At 33.1% G+C, this 20,319-nt stretch overlaps 2 protein-coding genes and 1 long non-coding RNA gene across 4 annotated transcripts; 2 read left to right on the top strand and 1 right to left on the bottom strand.

Moving 5' to 3' along the window:
• The first annotated feature begins 29 nt into the window (after positions 1 to 29).
• LOC135839451 (uncharacterized) lies at positions 30 to 9,362 on the top strand. The gene is made up of 4 exons (XM_065355472.1): positions 30 to 257; positions 8,189 to 8,313; positions 8,816 to 8,957; positions 9,051 to 9,362. The coding sequence occupies exons 1-4, from the start codon at positions 206 to 208 to the stop codon at positions 9,053 to 9,055; spliced, it is 324 nt and encodes a 107-aa protein (XP_065211544.1). The 5' UTR covers positions 30 to 205; the 3' UTR covers positions 9,056 to 9,362.
• Positions 9,363 to 10,311: 949 nt separating this feature from the next.
• Positions 10,312 to 16,190, bottom strand: LOC135839450 (uncharacterized). The gene is made up of 4 exons (XM_065355471.1): positions 16,017 to 16,190; positions 14,897 to 15,015; positions 11,556 to 11,697; positions 10,312 to 10,507 (listed from the first exon to the last, which is right to left on the bottom strand). The coding sequence occupies exons 1-4, from the start codon at positions 16,072 to 16,074 to the stop codon at positions 10,431 to 10,433; spliced, it is 396 nt and encodes a 131-aa protein (XP_065211543.1). The 5' UTR covers positions 16,075 to 16,190; the 3' UTR covers positions 10,312 to 10,430.
• A 145-nt stretch (positions 16,191 to 16,335) lies between these two features.
• LOC135841581 (uncharacterized) lies at positions 16,336 to 17,845 on the top strand. Of its 2 annotated transcripts, none has more exons than XR_010557947.1 (4): positions 16,336 to 16,513; positions 16,988 to 17,112; positions 17,208 to 17,349; positions 17,483 to 17,845. It is a non-coding gene; the product is annotated as an uncharacterized LOC135841581 (long non-coding RNA). The 2 variants fall into 2 exon arrangements; XR_010557948.1 differs by having other exon boundaries at positions 16,988 to 17,146; positions 17,226 to 17,349.
• Positions 17,846 to 20,319: the final 2,474 nt, after the last annotated feature.

Here is a 20,319-nt window from a genome sequence, read left to right as displayed (position 1 = left end):
GTTTTTCATTCTCAATTTAAACAATAGATAATATTAAATTTAACCATTCGTAGATAATACATATCGAAGTACATAGATACAGATACTGTGATTTTTTCAAAAGCACTTTCATCTGTCAACGTACACGATTAAATATCAGCCCATTATTGTTCTGTAAACCATACGCGATTTACCAAACTATTATTGTGAAAATTATCGCGACACAATGAGAAATTTAATAATTGTTATATTCACGTTATATTTAGCCTATTCCTTGGGTAAGTTATCTACTTGAATTTATTTTATTTATTTTTAGAGAATATTAAAAGATTATGCATCATTTGCCAGCTCTTCAGAGTCTTGCGAAAATAACTGAATAGGTAATAGGTACTGTAGAACGTTTGGGGAAATGATTTTTAGATCTTTCCCATGATTATTTTGAAGTATTTTCCTCAATGCGTTGGGGATTCTCCAGCTTTCCATATTGAAAAATTGAATTGTTTTGAAGAGTGTAATGGAAATGAAATACCTGGCCTGCCCAATATGGCCACATCACAAAAACATTGAGCTTTCAAAGGAAGACCAGTTTTTAAAAAGCTCTGATTCTTCATTTCCGATAAAAACAAATGTTGATTTTTTTTTCCGAAATTAATTCAGATACCTAAAGAAAAAACACTAGTCAAAAAATACACCCTTTTTGAGCATTGTAATAGAATCAATCAGAAAAAGGATCAAATTCAAATTCAAATTCAAATTCTTTATTTGAGATACATGCGGCAGCATTGCTGCCATCGTATCAAGTTAAGCATGTAAGTACCTACATAGAATACAAATTTCAGCTTTAAAATATAGGGTAAAAAAAACTTGATTAAAACATAAAAGATGAAGATTTAAAACTACGGGTACATAAAATCTACTCCAGGTTATTTCAAAAAATTTGAACTCTTATTGATCCGGGGAGCTGAGATATTCTTCCAGGGTATAATAAGCCCTAGTTATCAGCCATTCTTTCAGGACATGTTTGAATTTTTTTGCAGTTGGCTGGTTTTTTACACTCCCTGGAATCCGATTATATACTTTTGCAGCAGATGATACAGTGCTACTCTGGAGAAGTTTTGTGCAGTGGTGGGGAGTTCTGAGGTTACCTCGTGATCTGGTACTGTATGGATGGGTAATTTTTGGAAAGGTTATAACCCCAGTATAAACCATGAGAGATATGTCCAGAATATATTGTGATATTGTAGTGAGAATTTTATTATCAACAAAGGTGGGTCTGCATGTTTGTCTTAGAGGTAGTTTATAAATTGTTCTTATCGCACGTTTTTGTAGTGTGAGTATTTGTTTGACATAAGATGCATTACCTCCCCAAAAAACTACCCCATAGGCCATTGTGGAGTGGAATAGTCCAAAATATGCAAGTCTGAGAGTTTTTTGATTTGTAATTTGGCGTAGCTGAAAGAGTGAAAAGTTTATAGATGACAAACGACTGGTTAATTTAGTGATGTATCAGAGATGGCGCGATTCCGATTTTTTTAAGGAGTCGTGAGAATCGCATGAATCCGATTCCGGAATCGGATTCCATTTTCGATTCACCTGACAGATGAATCGAAAAATGTGAAATCTGACTCTTTTCAAGCAGGAATCGCAAATGTAATATGATTCGCGATTCCGGTAATTTGATTCTCGCGACTCCGATATTTCGATTCTCTCGACTCCGATATTACAATTCTCGCGACTCCTCATTAGTCATTACGATTCTCACGACTCCTCATCATTACGATTCTCTAGACTCTCACAATGAACGAAATCACCCAAATTCAATTGAAAAGCACAAATACAAAAAAGTGTAATTTTCATAAATATTCTTTTATCTAATTTTTGCCGGTTGGCGCTGAAAAGTGGTTGTGAAAGTGAATCTGAATGATGAATTTAGAATTTATCATTGTTTTACTAATAACATGGTGAGTTGAAAATTTTACATAAGGTGCACCGGGGGAAGTCAGAACGTTTTTTCACAATTTCAACTTTGATCAGCTGTTACTCTCGTACTAATGAACCAATATGGCTGAAATTTGGTATGTAGGTTCCCATAAGGGTTCTTAACCTATGGTGAAAATTTCAGCGCGATTGTCGCAGTAGCTTTCGCACAATCGAATAAAATGTAACTTGTTCTGACTTACCCCACTTTGGGGTAAGTCAGAAAATCTACAAATTAATTGGTATTATTAGGATTCGACCCTGATCGATGCGCAATATGTCGAATAACATGTTTTCGAGGTCGTAGAATCCAAATCTGGAGTTATTTTTTTTGTAGGAGTGGGGGGTGAGGCATGGGGAGGGGGCAATTCTAAATTTTTCGTACATTATTGTGTAATATGTCGATTGATATGTTTTCAAGGTCGTAGAATCTGAATCTGCAGTTATTTTTTTTGTAGGAGTAGGGAGTGAGGCGTGGGGAGAGGGAAAATTTTGAATTTTTCCTACATTATTGTGTAATATGTCGAATAATATGTTTTCGAAATCGTAGAATCCGAATTTGGAGTAATTTTTTTTGTAGGAGTGGGGGGTGAGGCGTGGGGAAAGGGAAAATTTCAAATTTCTCCTACATTATCGTGTTATATGTCGAATAATATATTTTCTAGGTCGTAGAACTCGAATCTGGAGATATTTTTTTTTTTGTAGGGGTGGGAGGTGAGTCAAGGGGAGAGAGAGTAAATTACAAATTTTGCCTATATTAATGTGTAATATGTCGATTGATATGTTTTTGAGGTCGTACAATTCGAATCTGGGGTTATTTTTTCGCAGGGGTATGAGGCGAGGCAAGAGGAGAGGAGAAATTTCAAATTTTGCCTATAATATTGTGTAACATGTTGGTTGATATGTGTTCAAGGTCGCAGAATTCGAATCTTGAGCTAGTTTTTAGGGTCGAGTGCTATTCAAGTATCACCGTTTGGGGAGAGGGCCCCACCCATGCGAACCTACGACTCACCTTCCACCTTCACCATAAAAAATGACTCTGGATTCGAATTCTACGACCTCGAAAATATATTATTCGACATATAACACGATAAGGATAATGTAGGAGAAATTTGAAATTTTCCCTTTCCCCACGCCTCACCCTCCACTCCTACAAAAAAAATTACTCCAAATTCGGATTCTACGATTTCGAAAACATATTATTCGACATATTACACAATAATGTACGAAAAATTTAGAATTGCCCCCTCCCCACGCCTCACCCCCCACTCCTACAAAAAAATAACACCGGCGAGCCTTTATATTTATTTACTAATGTTTGTTAGAATGTTCATTTCATCTTCAATGCTTCATTTTTATGAAATTTAAGGAGTTGTGATGGGAATCTGGCTGGAGTCGTGAGAGGAATCTGGTTGGAGTTGTGAGAGGATCCTAAGATGAGTCGTGAGTGGAATCTGAATCGGAGTCGCGAAAGGAATCGGAATCGAAAATTACGATTCGGATTCGGATTCCTATATCTGGCGAATCTGATAAGCGGAATCGGGACTCAAAATTTTGTGGAATCACACCATTTGGAATCCGATTCTCAAGCTCCTGGAATCGCGCCAACTCTGTGATGTATACATCCCATTTTAAATTGCATTGAACATCAACCCCTAAGAACTTTGCAGCACAAGAGACATTAGGTAGAGTTGAGAGAGTTTCTGCTACCAGGTCTGCCTCCTTGGGGGTTACATTGAAAGGCACTGTTACTGTTTTTTCCAAGTTTAAGCTCATGCAATTTGCATTAAACCAGCAGATTAAGTTTTTGAGAACATGTTCTGTTTTTTTAAGCAGTGTGTCCCAGCTACCACCTTTTAAAAACATAGTTGTATCATCTGCAAACTAGGTGAGAAGTGCATTAATGTAAGATGACAAATCATTAACATAGAGAATAAACAATAAAGGTCCAAGTATGGAACCTTGGGGGGACTCCTTTGTCTATTATTTTCTCTTCAGAAAAGGTGTAAGTCTCGCCATTTTGGATTTTGACTATTTGTACCCTATTTTCAAGGAAGGATTTCAGCCAACTGTGGATTGGACCCCTTATTCCATATTTTTCCAACTTTCCCAGTAGAATTCTGTGGTTCATGGTATCAAAAGCTTTCGATAAATCACAGAATATTGCCAATGAATTTTCACCCTCTTGGCCAGCTTGGAGAATTTTGTTCAATAAATTAAATATTGCTTTGGTGGTGTTTTTCCCACGACGGAAGCCAAATTGTGTTTCACTTAGAATGCTGTTAGCTGATAGGAATTGTATCAGTCAATTATACAACAGGCGCTCAAAAATCTTTGAGAATACTGGTGTTACAGAGATGGGCCTATAGTTGTTTAAATTTGATTTTTCTCCTTTTTTATGTACGGGGGTTACAATACTTGATTTCAAGCTTTCTGGAAATTTTCCCTGATCTATGGAGTCATTAAAAAGTTCAGCAAGTATATGAGATATGTAGCGATCAGCTTGTTTGATAAGACCTACATCTAAACCATAACTATCCCTGGAGTTGGAATTTTTGAGACCTTGTATGACATTAGAGACTTCAGCTGCAGTAGCTGGTAACACAAATATTGAGGAATCATTAGCTAGAATAAGGGATAATGGGTCCAATGTTTGAGAAAAATTAACTACGTTATTTGCAACAGTTGCAAAATGTTGGCTGAATAACCTAGCCATATCAGGTGAGTTGGTATATTTGGTATCTTGGAATGTAATATGGTCAATGGTTTGTTTGCATGGTTGATATGAGTTTTATTATCTTCCATGTAGTTTTGCAGATATTATTTGAGATTGCAACTTTGTGAGAGTTTGATTCTATATTTGCCCAATTGATCAATTTTTTATATTCCTTTTGAAGGAGCTTGTATTCAATTTTATCATCTTCAGACCCACCGAATTTCCAATTTGAGTAAGATTCTAATAGTCTAGTTTTTAGGGTGCGTATTTGGGTTTGAATACTATGAGGATAATGTAAGTGGTTGGGGTTATGATTTGTGTAAGTTTGAAGTGGGAAAGATAAGTTGTAGTGGTTCAAAAAAATATTCAAAAAATTAGAAAATCTTGAATTAATATCACCTATTTTCAGTGTATCCTAGCATTTCCTAAAGTTGAGCAAAAAAAAGTTGAAGACAACAAAAATCAAGGTCGCTAAGAGAGGATTTTTTATTGTCTTTCATAAATGTCGGAGATATTCATTCCGGGGAAAAAAAGAAAAAGAATTGAAGTAAATACAACACCACTGAATCACAAGTCGGAATAATACGATATGAAGGAATACATATACCCCTAGATAAATACTTAAAAACACAAATCCGTTAAGTACATAAAACACATAGATAGGTACATGAACATAAATAACTGACTGATTCTCACTATGTCAGCTTCATGAATTAAAGTTCTAATCCTCTCTTTGGTCATCATCATATTTCAACATGTGATTCAGTGACAGAAAAAGTTTTGTTCCCTGAAAGTAAAGAAAAGTTCTACGTATGCAACATGACATCACTCACTTCAAAGCAAAAAAAAAAAAAAAAAAAAATAGAATAAAATAAAAAAGTACATAATTTCGGTACCTAATATTTCAGTGATTTCCGACATGATTTTATTTTGTGACTTGATAAAAAATTATCTCTTTGCTAGTCAGATTTTTATTTCCTTCATATTTTTTTTTACCAAGTTTTTTTTTTGCTCAACTTGAGTAATGTCAGATTACTCTTTTTCCAAAAATTCTTACCTAGGTTAGGTACTTAATTACCCATTCTTTAGAATTTATTTTTATGGCTACCTAAGTATAACTAATAGGTATCTAATACCTATTGCTAGCATAAATCATTTTTGAAAAATTTTTTCAACACGTTTATTTTTTTGTCGGAAATGACGGATTAGGTATAAGTTTGATATAGTTAGAGCAAGCATAACTGCGATAGGTTGGTAAAGATAATACTCCCTACCTACCTATTTAGATTTTTCTTATTTGTTCCCTAAGGGTGGAATAAATAAAGATTTTGCCAAGATAGCTCAGATGAAGAGACTTTATGAGTCAAGCAGTCTACTATAGTTAATTATTATGTAATGAAGAAAGAACTTATTCCAACATTCAAGACAAATTACAAACATTTTATTGAAACGTAATTTACATAGGAAAACATATTATCTTTTGACAAACATAAATGGTTGCCTATGGACCATTTCAAGGCAGAATATAAACATTTTCACATCTTAATACAATAGCATAGCAATTATTTACATCATAGCTAAATATAACTAAAAGTACCCAGCTCCAACGAGTACATGATTAATTGCCCAAAGAAACACGATATAACAATGTTTTAACTCCATTTGAATAAATAAATAAATTAAATTAATTGATTGAACCCACAAACCCCCGCATTTGCAGATTAAATCATCACCACTAATTAATTGTTATATTTAAATTAATTAGTATAAGTAAGTTACTTCGAACCTACTTACCAAAACTGTACACTTTTTCCATCTCTTCTGATGCCTTTCCAATACCAAAGGCTTCGATGGAACTTATCTAAAAGAGGCACTAGTGAACACTTTGCATGATTCTTGTATGACCAGCACCATAGCGAATCACCAAAAAGGAACAAATTATTGATCATCGGATCCATGATCACTGAATTGACATTGGTATTAATCACATGCGAAGGTGACATAAATCGAAGGGTGTAGGTTGCAAACTCCATAATCATAGATCACTAATTCTGCACTTAAGGTGAGAAATACTATGATAAGGAGATTTAATCCAGGGGTTGAAACTGATTGAAAATTGATTTTTGGTTTTTGGTTTGGTTTCAATTTTCACCTTTTGATAATTGGTTTTTTGGTTTTTGGTTTCAGTTGTTTGCTACCTTTATTTGTTTTTTTGGTTTTTGGTTACAGTTTTTTGCTACTTTTATTTGGTATTGGGTTTTTGGTTTCAGTTTTCCAGTTTTTTTTTCCTGCCAATTATTGCATTATGCCGCCTAATTCTAGGTAGTATTAGTATTATTAATTATTGTATTCATTTCTACTAGTCAATTAATGCATAAAATGTCAAAACATTACACATATTTTGACATTTCTGATGATTTAAATTTCAAATTTTTTATATTTGGTTTTTGGTTAAGTGGTTTTGATCAAATATTTTTATTTTTGGTTTTTGGTCAAGTGGTTTTGATCAAATATTTTTTATTTTTGGTTTTGAGTTTTGCACAAAACAGATTTATATTTGGTTTTTCCTTCATTTTTGGTTTTGGGGTTTTTAACAGTTTCAACCCCTGATTTAATCGCGACTGTACGTATTTTTTACGAGGAACCGCAATTGTGCACTATATGAGTTTGACTCTCGCAGTTGGCGCTAAAATCACAGTATATATAGAAAAAAGGGTGATTTTAGTCCCTCCCCCGAGGTCAAGTGGTCAAAAATAGGCTTAAAGGCGCTAATTTACATACCTGTCACTGCTGTCAGTAAGCGAGCATTCTTTCTAATAAATTTACCTAATTAATTGGCTATTTTCCCTATCTCAGGGTATAAATGTCACTGGTGGCTGTCAACCCTTATATAATTTAATATCTATCTTTTAAGGAGGGTACAGCCGCCAGTGACGTCAGATGTACAAGTACACGCAGTACTTGTACATTTTTCTTCATCTCTAAAGCATACCTACATGTTTCCATAACCTATCGGTTTAAGGGGTAGATAAAATAGGCATCTCCTTAAGTGGTGCGTAACATCTGCACCCCCTAAGAAGTGCGGGCCATATACACCAACACTATGTCAAGTAAGCTTTTTTAAAACCTTCATTTACCGGCGTGATTTTTTTTGAAAGCTCTCTTTTTGTGATTTGGCATTGTGCAGGGTAAGATACCCTATCGCGCTCATCATAACAATATTCAATCCCCAACATGGAACCTCCAAACTCCAGAGGGTCAAGCCAAACACTTTATCTACATGGTCCATATTTTTTATCGCGTTCTTCATTTTTTTAATGTGATAACTGATAAGTACCCAATTAAGTACTTATAACTCAAAAAATACAAATTTTGAAAATGTTTGCAATAAAGTAGGTATAGGTTGTGCAATACGTTTAAAAGGGAAGATGATGCAACTTATTGAAAATAGGTACAAGTAAAATAGGTATAGGTAGCTTGATAAATGAAATGATTTATTTTTGCCAATTTTTATAGGTTTGGAAATTCCATACAGAAACAACTCCCTTGTGATAATTGATCGACTTAAAACGCCGACAAACTTTACTATACCTTGTTCTGATGCAGATGAAGTAGAATGGATTGTTGAAACCACCCCTTATGTAATTGCTTTGATTAAGTTAGACTAATGCGACAGGGATGTCAAGTATCAAAAAGAAAAAAAATATTGATTTTTCATTATTCAAATGCCTAACATTGTTACGGGTATTATTCATACTTACAAAGCAAAATCTTGGCGACAGTGACCAATGAACATTTCAACTTTTCAAATTTTATCCTATAGTGTAAATTTTGTGAATCGAAGCCGTGAAGAAGTTTGAATTCTGTAGACTTATTAAGTACCTAACCTAGATATGAAATTTTTTTTGAACTGTCGACAAATAGAAGATGCCGGAAGGCTAAACGAAACTCTGCCGTTGTCCCCGAGAAGAGTTGCGATGAAAAGCAGTTCCCAAGTAATTTTGAGTGAGAAACTGTGAGGAAGTATGGTTGTGATAGCGAATTTTTTATTCATTATTTACTCGTAGTACAAATACTTCGGTTTTGGAAAATACTAAATCAATGGTATTGGAATGCATTTTTTTCAACTCTTTTGTTTTTCAGGCCAAACATTTCATTCAAGTGGAGGCGCCAAATAAAACTAATATCGTGATAGAAGAACCTAACCAAGATGATGGCGGTGTTTATAAATGTGTATCCAAAAAGAATCCTAATTTGTTTATGAAGATTGTCGTTCACGTTATGAGTACGGTTACATTCCTATTTCTACGAATTTATTTCTATAAATCTTATATTTACCTAATCATTTTTTTAATTATTCTTTTTACTTGCTTTTCAGTGTAAGACTCATCAATCATCTAACATTCATTGTGACCTAAGTATTTCAATCGAGTGGTGGAATATGACCTACATTCATTACTCGTCAAAGTTCAAGATATCCGAACTCTTTGATCATGCTTTATATTATTTTCAATAGGCGAAATTGACGTACCATACGTATCTATAACCCAATCGCTTGCATTTGCCTCAAGTACTACGTACGTGTACTTAAATTTGACTTGCATTGCAAAAAAGATGAAATACTTAATAATTTGCATAATGTATCTACCGTGATATCCTATTGCTAAATATATTATTTTTTATTTATTTATTAAGGGCCATTTACAGCAACTCTACATAGAAAAAAATTTGATAATGTACCATGTACCTAGACCTACCGTATATGTACTAATGATTATCAATTCTCATCCTTATCCTTAAGGCTAAACATAAACAAACAGAAACAGAATAATGCGGGGAAAAGGGGAGAAAATTTGAAAAAAATGTGCAGTCGGTGTAGCCACTTCGGAGATGATCAAAGAAAAATTAAATTAAAATAATTAATTTATTTTAATCAAGTGCTAAAAAATTGATTAAAATTACTTAGTTTCATCACACTCTTCAAGAGTTTGAAACTTTGTAGCCCTTTAGACTAATATCTGAAGCGCTTGAAGTCTTGTTTGAAACGGAATCGTAGGGAATCATTCAATTATTTTCATCAATATTACCTACATTAGGTACATCATTAAAATGAGTTTCATTTATCATGGAAATATTTAAAAATGAGAAACCACCAAGCAGTAATGAAATTGTCTGTCAACATGAAACTCATCTACATAGGTACAATTGGGTATAGTTAGTTTGATCAATTCCGCAGAATATTAATATTAATACAAAAAATACAATCGATTGGGAGATTCATTATTCTAAAAACAAAACGATTAGGTACCTACCAGCAAGTATTCCAAGTTAATCAACCATCAAGCGCCTTTCAGAATGCAATATGCAACATCTCGAACTCAACAACACATCTTGCTGCAGTGTTGGAAACCGAAGAGGTGATATAGAATGATAGTAAGAGCAATTTTGCCCACTATGCAATGAGTAAAGACGTTTTTCATTTTAATCAGTGAATTGAAAGAATTTCAAAGCGAAGGAAAATTGTTTATTTTTCTGACGTGATTCAGAAAAATAAAATGGAAAAAAGTGGGAATGATGAAGAAACCAGCTGAATGAATGCAACGTAGAATGCTCGTTGATTAATATTTTAAACGAATACCTGTAATTTAATGACAATTTTATTTTAATATAAATAGACGCTTATTTCTTAGTACACATGAAACCTTTGCAGAGTAAAATGAACATTGTTTTTTTTTTTCATTCTGTGAGCTTTTTATATCTAAGGATGTTCCAGTGATACGTGGCCCGTGTATGATGTAGGCTGATATCCAAGAAGTCGAGTGCCTGGTTTGTCACCTAAAACAGTATAATTTTAAATGAGTACCTATACCTACTGCCGGCCAACTCGCATCAAAAAGGTGGCAAAATTACATCACTCACTCAAAATCTTAGTACATCTGTATCATCGATACAGTACAGGACCATTTTACGTCAAATTGCCGAACTCATCTGTGAATAGATCTCGATGAATGATGGCGAATGGTACGTACCAATCGCAGTTCTTTCAGTTAAACTGAAAGGGAAATAAATGAGCTGAAAGTTTTCAGGAAAATAGGAAAAAGAGATATTGTAAATTTTGAGAGTGGATAACTTGAAACCACAAATGGTGCAGAATATAATTACCTATTTTCTAGTTTATAAGTTCAAAGAAGAGCTTTTCGGAGATGTGGAGAAAATCGGCGATTGCCACCTTCTTCACCATCAATAATTAGCTAGAAAAGTAGAAAAATAATATTTTTCCATTCTATCACACCCATTCTCGACACAAAAAATGAAATTTATTTGCAAAAAAAAGTAAAAATTGCGCAAATTGACTCATTTTTAGAAATTTTACGCCATATTTGGAGAAAAAGTTGATGTAGGTACCTAAATTAAGGCATTTTATGCACTCATCACCCTCAATTTTTTCGCTTCTGGTTTTTTTCACCAAAACTGTACGAAATGAGAAAATGTTATTCAAACTGACAATTCGAGTTGGCTTTCACTGGTCTTATAAAAAATTTGATGACACATCAATGGTTCTCCATCCAATTTCACAAAATTTTGTTTAATAAGTACCTATATCATTTTTTCTGCAGTAGGAAAAGTATTGATGTTCAAAGGAGTTAATGTTGAACAGTAAACTGCTTTCTCTTCTAAATCGCTGTCTTCTCGCTACTAAAAGCTCGGCGATTTGACATGGCATGGCCCAATACGCACACGTAAATGAACTCAAAATAGCGTGTGAATTTTAAAATCCATTTAAGTGCGAACATTCAAAGCGAAAAGCAAAATAACGTCGCTTCAGAAAACAAAATAGATTTACATGTATCAACTTAATAAGTATAGGCAGTCGCAGTCTTACCAAAAATGTGAACAACCAGCTTTATGAACCGGTAAGGGTCATCTTTGGACATGCATTTATACACGCCTGTATCGTATCTCGAGATATTTTCTATTCTGAGAATCTTTTCATTCGGAGACACCACCTGAACGTAATTTTTGGCCTGAAAAGAATCATTATCATCGTGAAAAATATATTTTTCAACATTTAACATGGCTGAATTCAATTGGTAAGCATAACCCTACATTATCACACGCCAGGGTAGGCTAAGAGGTAATCTAAATTGAAATTTTCTTAAATAATATAATATACAGGGTGGGCAGAAATAACGTGAAGCCCAGAGAAAGTTTTTCATTAAAAATATATAGGTTGGCAACGATATCATTCCACGTCAATTCGACCAAGAAGTGGTAGGTGGTGGGTTCGGCGATTTTTTTGAAATTTTTCTAGTGGAAAGACTTTTTGAAGAGATGACCAATGGCGCAAATCGCAGCCCTCTAGCCCATTTTTAGCGGCAACCAGGGGGTGTCAAAGTTTTCAGTGAACCTAAAATATCATCCATTTCAACAGTGAATTACTCGTTAACCTCGATACCTACCAAAATGAAAATTTTTCCCATAGTTAGGTGGTTTTGAAAGGCTTTTTGGTGGTATCGTAAAAATCAGTGTTGACACTTTTTTTCGTACAAAAAATTAGCTCAAAAAGTTTCAACACGTAGTTTTTATATCGTTCCGATTCTCAAAAATTCTGAAAAAAATATATAATTGACAACTTTTCATGCTGAACAATATATTAAAAAATTGGGATGGTAACTAGTCGCAAAGGTCGATTAAAAAAAATTCTAAGTTTGCAAAAAATGCGATTTTTTGATTTAAAAAATGAAAAAAAGTTTCGATTGGTGAAGTTGACCCATTTGACTCTCATTTTTACGTATCTGTTGAAAAAGTTGAAAAACTCTTTTCACTCGATGAAATGAACTCATCACAAAAAAATCAAAATTCGAAGAAATTCAATTTTCAATTCCAAACATCAAAAAAAGTTAAAATTTATTCTGTTGTCCTATTTTGATCTCTTTCTGACGTATTTCATGAAAAAGTTGATAAAAATCACACTCGTAGCAAAAAAATTAAAATTCGTTTATTTTTGGAATTTTTTCGAATTTTGATGTTTTTGTGATGAGTTTATTTTATCGAGTGAAAGGCGGTTTTTCAACTATATAGTACATACAGGGTGCCCAGAAATATCGAGCACCCCTAAAAAAGTTTTCTACCAAAATACTTTAGTTGTTAGTCACAGTGAATGATAATAATGATAGCACATGATTGGTTGTTGGACTGGAGAGATAACATTCCACCAATCATATGCATCTATTTCACGTTGCCAACCTATATTTTTAATGAAAAACTTTCTTAGGGGATATGCTACTTGCAAAAAGAACAACATCATCTGCAAATCTCAACTCACTCAGGTAGGACCCATCTATGACAATTCTTTTTTTTCCCAGTTTAATTTACGAAAAATTTCTTCCAAAGAGGAGATAAATAACAGTGCCAAGAGGATCCCCTTGTTTTACCCCTTTTCCTACATCAAAATATTCCCCTTCCATTTCTGTAATTATCCTTGCCTTCAGTTCTGAGTAAAGTTCTATAATCATTTTCACATACATGATAGGCACACCTTGATTAATTAGTGCTTCAATCATGAACTCGTGTTCTATAGAATATAAGGCTTTTATATAATCTATAAATAGTAAGGTAAATTTCTAGTTGGTACTCATTACTCTTTTCAATGATCTGGTTTAAAACATGTAAATGGTCAGTGGTTGAAAATCCCTTTCTAAAACCTGCCTGTTCCATAAGTTGTTGACTTTCTAGGATATTTTTGAGCCTATTATTTAAAACTGATGAGAATATTTTTCCTATGGTATCGCTAATGCTTATTGGTCTGTAGTTTTCAATTTTCTTTCTATCCCCTTTTTTGAAAATCAGGATGATTTTGGAGTTTTTCCAAGAACTTGGGGTTTGTTGCTTTTCCAGAATTTTATTGAACAATATTAACAAGTTCCCCCTCAATTTTTCACCCCCATACTTTAATTGTTCGTTCGTGATTCCGTTAGGATCTGCTGCTTTTCCACATTTCAATTTTTTAATCACTAAATCTATTTCTTCCCCAATAAATGGAGGCACCTTTTCTTCCAGTCTTTGACTCTCTAGAGTCCTTCGAGATTGAGTATAGCTTGGATTCCCATCATATAAGCCAGAATAGAATTTTGTGGCAACCTCATTGATTTTGAGACGATCATATGTTTTAGTTCCTGTTTCGTTAATTAGACATGGAGTCCAATTCTTACCCGAAGTTAGACTTTTACGTATAGTTTTTGTACTTTTTGTTGTTTCCAATATTTCACCTATCATCTTGTTATTTTTTTCGGAATTAAATTTACGAAGCTGGGCTCTCACCAATTTACACATCAGATTAAATTCTATATTGTTCTTTGAATTTTTATTTCTTCTTTTCTTCAATAATTCTCTTTTTTCAATTAATTTAATTATATGTTCAGGGAGACTATTGTATTTTTCGTTACTTCTTTTGATTTTGGGAAGATTATCTGTTGCTTGAAGAATTTGGTTTGTAATAAAATTGAAATCAGCATCTACATCATTGGTACTGGTTATATTCGTTCCTGTCAATAAGTTATTCAGCTCACTTCCATATAGCTCTCTGTTTCTTAGTTCTATCCTAGATTTTTCTTTATTGGCTGATTTTTTAACAAAGTTTGTTCTAGAGGATGACAGTAGTACCTTGCATTTAACCACTCTGTGGTCAGAATGAAACTGAAATTTGATATCAACTTCACAATTTAGGGCACAAAATCGAATGGAACGATCTATTTTGAACTTAAAATTGAGGGATAGGGTAAAGTTGAAATTTATTAAATCCAGACTAAAATACAATAAAGATTTGGCCAAAGAGGTCAGAAAGAAAAAATGGAAATGGGTGGGCCATGTTGCAAGGAGTAGCTCACTGAGATGGACCCATCGAGTGACCTTTTGGCAGATGTATGGGAAAAGAAATCAGGCAGGCAGAAAATGAGATGGAGAGACCACATATGCAAACTTTTTCAACACAGCCACTTCCACAGAATAGCTGAGAACAGAAGAGAATGGATATAGTTGGGGGAGGCCTATGCTCTTACTTAGGGCCATGGCAGTGTTATAATTTTAAGATTGTTAATACTGCTGTAAAATAAAGGCTATTATTATTATTATTATTATTTTCTTAGGGATGCTCGATATTTCTGGGCACCCTGTATAAGAACCACTAGGTACCCGTTGAATTTCAAATTTGAAGAACAAACTCACTTCGTCGGTGGAGTCTACCTTCCATTCAACTTCATTTTTATCGGTACAAACAAACGAACAGTTCAGTTTAACGTTGAATGTCAAGAGCGTACCATTTGCCCAACGTCCCATAATAAGACCTGTAGAAACAATGTTTTAATACATCTTATGTACCTGGTACCTACCTATACAGGGTGTCTGGTGAGTGGTGGCTGGTGGTACAAACTTCAGATTTGGATATAACCGGGTACAACTAAGAAAAAACGTTATATGAACAAGTTGCCTATCTTGAAAATTGAAGGGGCAGAATTACATTTTCATAATTGACAAATAAAATGAAAATTTTGATGGTGGGAACTGGTAGTACTTTGAAAACTGAGTAAATTTTGTCCTGACAAATTTTTTCCCAACTTGAAAATTGAAGGGGCTATGACCACATTTAGAATAAAAAAAGACTCGAAGAAAAACTCAATAGCGAAAATGGATATTCTCTTCAATTTTTGGCCCAGATCAAAATTGGAGGAGCTACGCGACATTCAAAGTATGAGAAATTTCAAGGGTTGCTCAATTTTTTTGAAATTTCTGTTACTTTAAATGTCGCGTAGATCCTTCAATTTTGACTTACGGAAAAAATAGAAGAGAACAAAATTTGATCAATAATTTTGAATGCAGAATCCATTTCCGCTATTGATTTTTTCCTCGAGTCTTTTTTTATTCTAAATGTGGTCATAGCTCCTTCAATTTTCAAGCTAGGCAAAAATTTGTAAGTACAACATTTACTCAGTTTTCAAAGTACTACCAGTTCCCACCATCAAAATTTTCATTTTATCTGTTTATTATTAAAATGTAATTTTGCCCCTTCAATTTTCAAGATAGGCAACTTGATCATCTAATGTTCTTTCTTAGTCATACCCGGTTACATCCAAATCTGAAGTTTGTACCACCACTCCCCGGACACCCTGTATACATTATCCATTTTTAGATCATACACATCACTGCATAAACAGAAAATAATTTTGAAAAACTGTATCAAAACTGAGAAAAAATGAAAATTGTAAGGATTAAAAATATACAAAATCTGACCACATTTCAAAAAAGTTTCCACTAATTTTAAACTTATTGAAGAAACTTACGTACTTACCAGAAGTGATTGAACATGAAATCAATATTACGAGTAAAAACCAAAGATGTCGCGCCATTTTTTTCAAGATAAATTCCAAAATTACACAGCCAGACAGTTATTTACTTATTCTGCGTAAGAGTAGGTACAAATGAAACAAGAAATGAATGAGGAGTATAAGACAGATTTTCGGTTTCAAAATAAAACGAAAACGTAAAATTAAGGTGACACGTTATATTTGTATGTAGTTAACTCCCACCAAAAATGCGTTTGTTTATTTTTGTCAACATAATTTATTTTTGTCGCCATTCTTAATTTGTTTTTAGAATAAGAAATACGTATAGGTACTCTCACATAGGCTACTATGTAGAACTCTAGTTTCTTTCATCTACAGGTAGCAAGTCAAATAAGTACGTACATCAGTAGATTTACGTATACACAAATTACAGTTGGAAAAATGACCCGACATCTTTTGATTTTATTCGCAGTGTTATTTTCATACTCAGTTTATTCCACTGGTAAGTAAGTAAATTAAGCTCATTTTAACGTTCTCTGTTTGCTCCTATTTTAAAGAACTTTTTTCGGAACACGTTCCGAAATCCTTTTAATTCCTTCGTGATTTCTTCATAAAATATTTTTTACCAGACTAAATTACATTGAGAATGGCTACATACTAAATAGGTACATTTTAACTCTCCCAACTCAAAAAAACAACCACTTTTGAGCTATTCTGGAGCCTTCAACAAATTTTCAATTCTCTTCTCTCTTCAGGAATTTAAAATTGTTTTGAAAGGACAAAAAAAAGAACTTCTCTCTTAGTCTCCTTGGCTCTGCTACTTTATTTCGTATTAATAATAAGGTATATCTGTAGTCGCTTAATGAGGCGATTTTACGATATGCATGCTGTACAAGTAGGTACCTATGTTGTATGTACGTACATCAATATACAAATAGTTGACAATGTACATAAAACAATATAATATGTTTCGCAGCTTTGGAATTTCCATATAAAAATAACTCGCTATTGACACTTGATTGGTACTATCACGAGAAAAACTTTACCATACCATGCTCTGATACAGACGAAGTTGAATGGATCGTTGACGCCACTAGAGATGTAAATGCCCTGATCTGATCAACCTTATAATCAGGTGAAATATATATTAACAAAAAAAGCATTAATACATGATTGTTCTCTACTTTCATACTCAGGCAAAACATTTTATACAGGTGCTGTCGCCGAATAAAAAGAACGTCGTAATTAAAGATGCCTCAATCCATGACATAGGGGTTTATAAGTGTGTGTCTAAAAAGGATCCTAAAGTGTTCATGAAAGTTGTACTTCGCATTTGGGGTAAGACTAACAACTATTTTTTGCACGCATAAAACTAATTCAGCATATTGAGTATTCTGTTTTCATTTCGATCCGAACGATGTACCTACCTGAAAAACTTTTATTTATCAGTATAGACGATGTTTCTTTTCAGAGGGATGATCATCAAGCATTCAATCAATGTTCATATGTATTGATTTAATCCAGTTGGAAATGGTCTATGAAATAGAATCGCAAATAATAATCAACAATGTGAATATTAAAAAAATTAAAGTATTCGATTACCTACACACTACAGTGTAAATTAAGTTAGGTAATGTATTTTGACGATATCAATTACCTATTGATTGAGATGGCATCGGATATAATCGTACGTGGGTCTAGTGTTGTTTTTCTTTTTATTAAAATCTGCTTCATTATGAAGTAGGTACCTAACTTATTTCATTATTTTATAGTCCTCTTCTTTTTTTATCAATGTGAAAAAATAGTTTAAAAATAAAAAAAAATTATACGCTTGTATTTCTTGAACGGTTTTTAAATTTACATTACAATTAGCAACAGTAAAGCACACAATTTAATGAATCGCGATGTAAATGGGATCGTGTATTTTCAGAATGCTGAATTCTAAAATCTTTCATTGGAGTTGATTTCTGCATAAAGATTGAAGAAAAAGTAAAACAAGAACAAAGTTCAAAATCTAGTTTAAATTAAGTAAAAAAAAATAACATTTGAAATTATTTATTTTGGTTTCATTATTTTTTTTTTTTTGTAACATTCAACACTTGGTTTTATTCAAAATAGTAAAAAAATATAAAAAAAAAAAAACAAGAACAAAATTCTAAACATGATTTAAGTAAATTTTTTGAAAAGTAACAATTTGGTTTTGTTGAACATTTTTTAAGATAGGTATCAACATTCAAAATTCGATTTTATTAAAAACTAAAAAAAAAATCTAAGAACATCTACCAGCAATTGAAGAACTCTATTCCAAAAACACGTTTTAAGGAGATTTTTACTTCAAAAAATGGTTCAGTGATCGATTTTTCAAAGTAAATTTTTCTACAAGCAATGGTTCTATGTCCAAAGAAAGGAAAGGTGCACCAACCCTTGGAAACAGAACAAAGGGTTATTCCCGGTTAAGATAGGTGAAATGGCCCTGTTCCCAGATTTGGAAAATCATGATGGATTATTGTTGGGTACCTCCAATAAAAATTTTCGAGCGGAATTTCCGCCTCCCAACCCACCCCCCTTGGCCAGTATTGCCAAAAAACGCGTTTTTTGCGAGAAAAATTCTGTATCCATGAGTAGTGGGGAGAAAATTTTGGTACCACATACCACACGGAAAGTGTAGGGGAACAGTGGGCCTTTCAACATGATTTTTTTCAAAAATTTTTATCGCAGTGGTGGGGGTAAAATTGACAAAAGAAAACTTTGAACCGCTACAGCTCCGAATTGAAGGGTTGGGCACAAAAACTGTTTTCGCCAAAATGTGTCTTTTTACAAGTACTTTCTTCCTACCAATCCATAAAATTGAAATTTTGTCTGCAAAAAGCTCATATTTGCAAAAAACCCTGAAAAATATGCGTTTTTCGCGTTTTTTTTTTGTCAAATTATGCGAAATATGCGAAAAATGTACACAACACAAAATGTTGAGCGTCAAATTCTACCCTAGAAAACGTGTTCAAAAGGTTGTCAAAACGCTCATCTACTGAAGTTAGCAAGGATTGTAATCATGAGCTGTGTGAATAAAAAAATACCAAGAAAATTCAAATTGAGGTCAGAGCAATTCAGTTACAATTCTCACATTCTTTTCAATTTAAACACATTTCCACAATGCCTGGTGAAACAAAATCATTCAAAATGAAAATATTGCAAGCCAAACTTACAAAGTTACCAAGAATGGGCAAATTACCCAAAAATTGTTCAGAAGTCCAACTCAAAATCAGTAATTTCAGAAAATACAAATTTCGATTTCAACTTTAATTTTCAAAAATGTTAACAAAACCTTTTTAAAATACAAAAGGTACCATCCCAAAATCAAGAGGTAATTTATTCGTTTATAGAAAAATCAGGTTAACGTCTCGTGAAAGTGAATGAAAAAAAGTGATTCCAAAAATAACAAAAATATTGGAGTTTCCCTCCTCTCTGTTCGCCTTTCTGAAGAACTTATTTTTGTACACGTGAGTAGGATAAATTAAGACTTGATGGAAATTACAAACCATAAAAAAATTGACCGACCTAATCCAAATGTGGCTTGACAATGAGAGGGGAAAAAATCAATTTTTTAGCATTTTTGAAGGTCTTTTACCCATACTGAATAATTAAAAAAAAAGTAGGTATACGTTGTGTATTTTACCTATAGAAGTGATAAACATAGGTACCATTAAGAGAACTAGAAAAAATGAATAGGAAAGGAAACTAAGATAAAAAATATAAAATTTTAAAAATGGAAAAAGCAGCACTTTTTACACAAATTCAGACAAACGTTGGGACTTTTTCTTTTTGACAATTTTTTCAAAATTCAGACTATTTCTGCTGATAACAAGATTTTACTGACCATTTCGGCATAAATCAGAATTTTTTGGATACCTTGACAAAAAAAGTCCTTTGCCCGCAATATTTTGTCAAAAAGTAGAACTTGAAAACAATTTTGACAAAAAGCAGGAGGGTTGAAAATTTTTGCTAAAAGCAGAAGTATTTTTTACGATATCTAATTTTATTTATTTCGGCAAAAAGCAGGTTTTTTTTGATAACTAAGGTACAAAAAAAATTTTGACAGAAGTTGGGATTTTTCAATAATTTTTTTTTTAAAAGAAACTTCTGTACAATTTTGGTGAAAATGAGACTTTTTCGACAATTATTTTGGCGATAAGATTTGCCAAGAAACAGGTGCTGTTTTTGGCAATTTTCACAAAAAGTCAAGATTTTTTTGGATTAAAATAGGAATTTATAAAATTTTGGCCTACAACAGAGGTTTACTATTCATTTTTA

The sequence above is a fragment of the Planococcus citri genome, chromosome 3 (assembly GCF_950023065.1).
Source record: "Planococcus citri chromosome 3, ihPlaCitr1.1, whole genome shotgun sequence".
Taxonomy (NCBI): domain Eukaryota; kingdom Metazoa; phylum Arthropoda; class Insecta; order Hemiptera; family Pseudococcidae; genus Planococcus; species Planococcus citri.
This window is presented reverse-complemented; position numbering and strand designations above follow the sequence as displayed.

What these genes read in the sequence shown, in the direction of transcription:
- LOC135839451 (XM_065355472.1), top strand. Translation starts at nt 206, where the DNA reads ATGAGAAATTTAATAATTGTTATATTCACGTTATATTTAGCCTATTCC. An exon ending in ATATTTAGCCTATTCCTTGG is followed by an intron (nt 258 to 8,188) that starts GTAAGTTATCTA and finishes CAATTTTTATAG; the next exon opens with GTTTGGAAATTCCATACAGA. An exon ending in TTGTTGAAACCACCCCTTAT is followed by an intron (nt 8,314 to 8,815) that starts GTAATTGCTTTG and finishes TTTGTTTTTCAG; the next exon opens with GCCAAACATTTCATTCAAGT.
- LOC135839450 (XM_065355471.1), bottom strand. Translation starts at nt 16,074, where the DNA reads ATGGCGCGACATCTTTGGTTTTTACTCGTAATATTGATTTCATGTTCA. An exon ending in AGGTAGACTCCACCGACGAA is followed by an intron (nt 11,698 to 14,896) that starts GTGAGTTTGTTC and finishes GATTCTTTTCAG; the next exon opens with GCCAAAAATTACGTTCAGGT. An exon ending in GCTGGTTGTTCACATTTTTG is followed by an intron (nt 10,508 to 11,555) that starts GTAAGACTGCGA and finishes ATACTGTTTTAG; the next exon opens with GTGACAAACCAGGCACTCGA.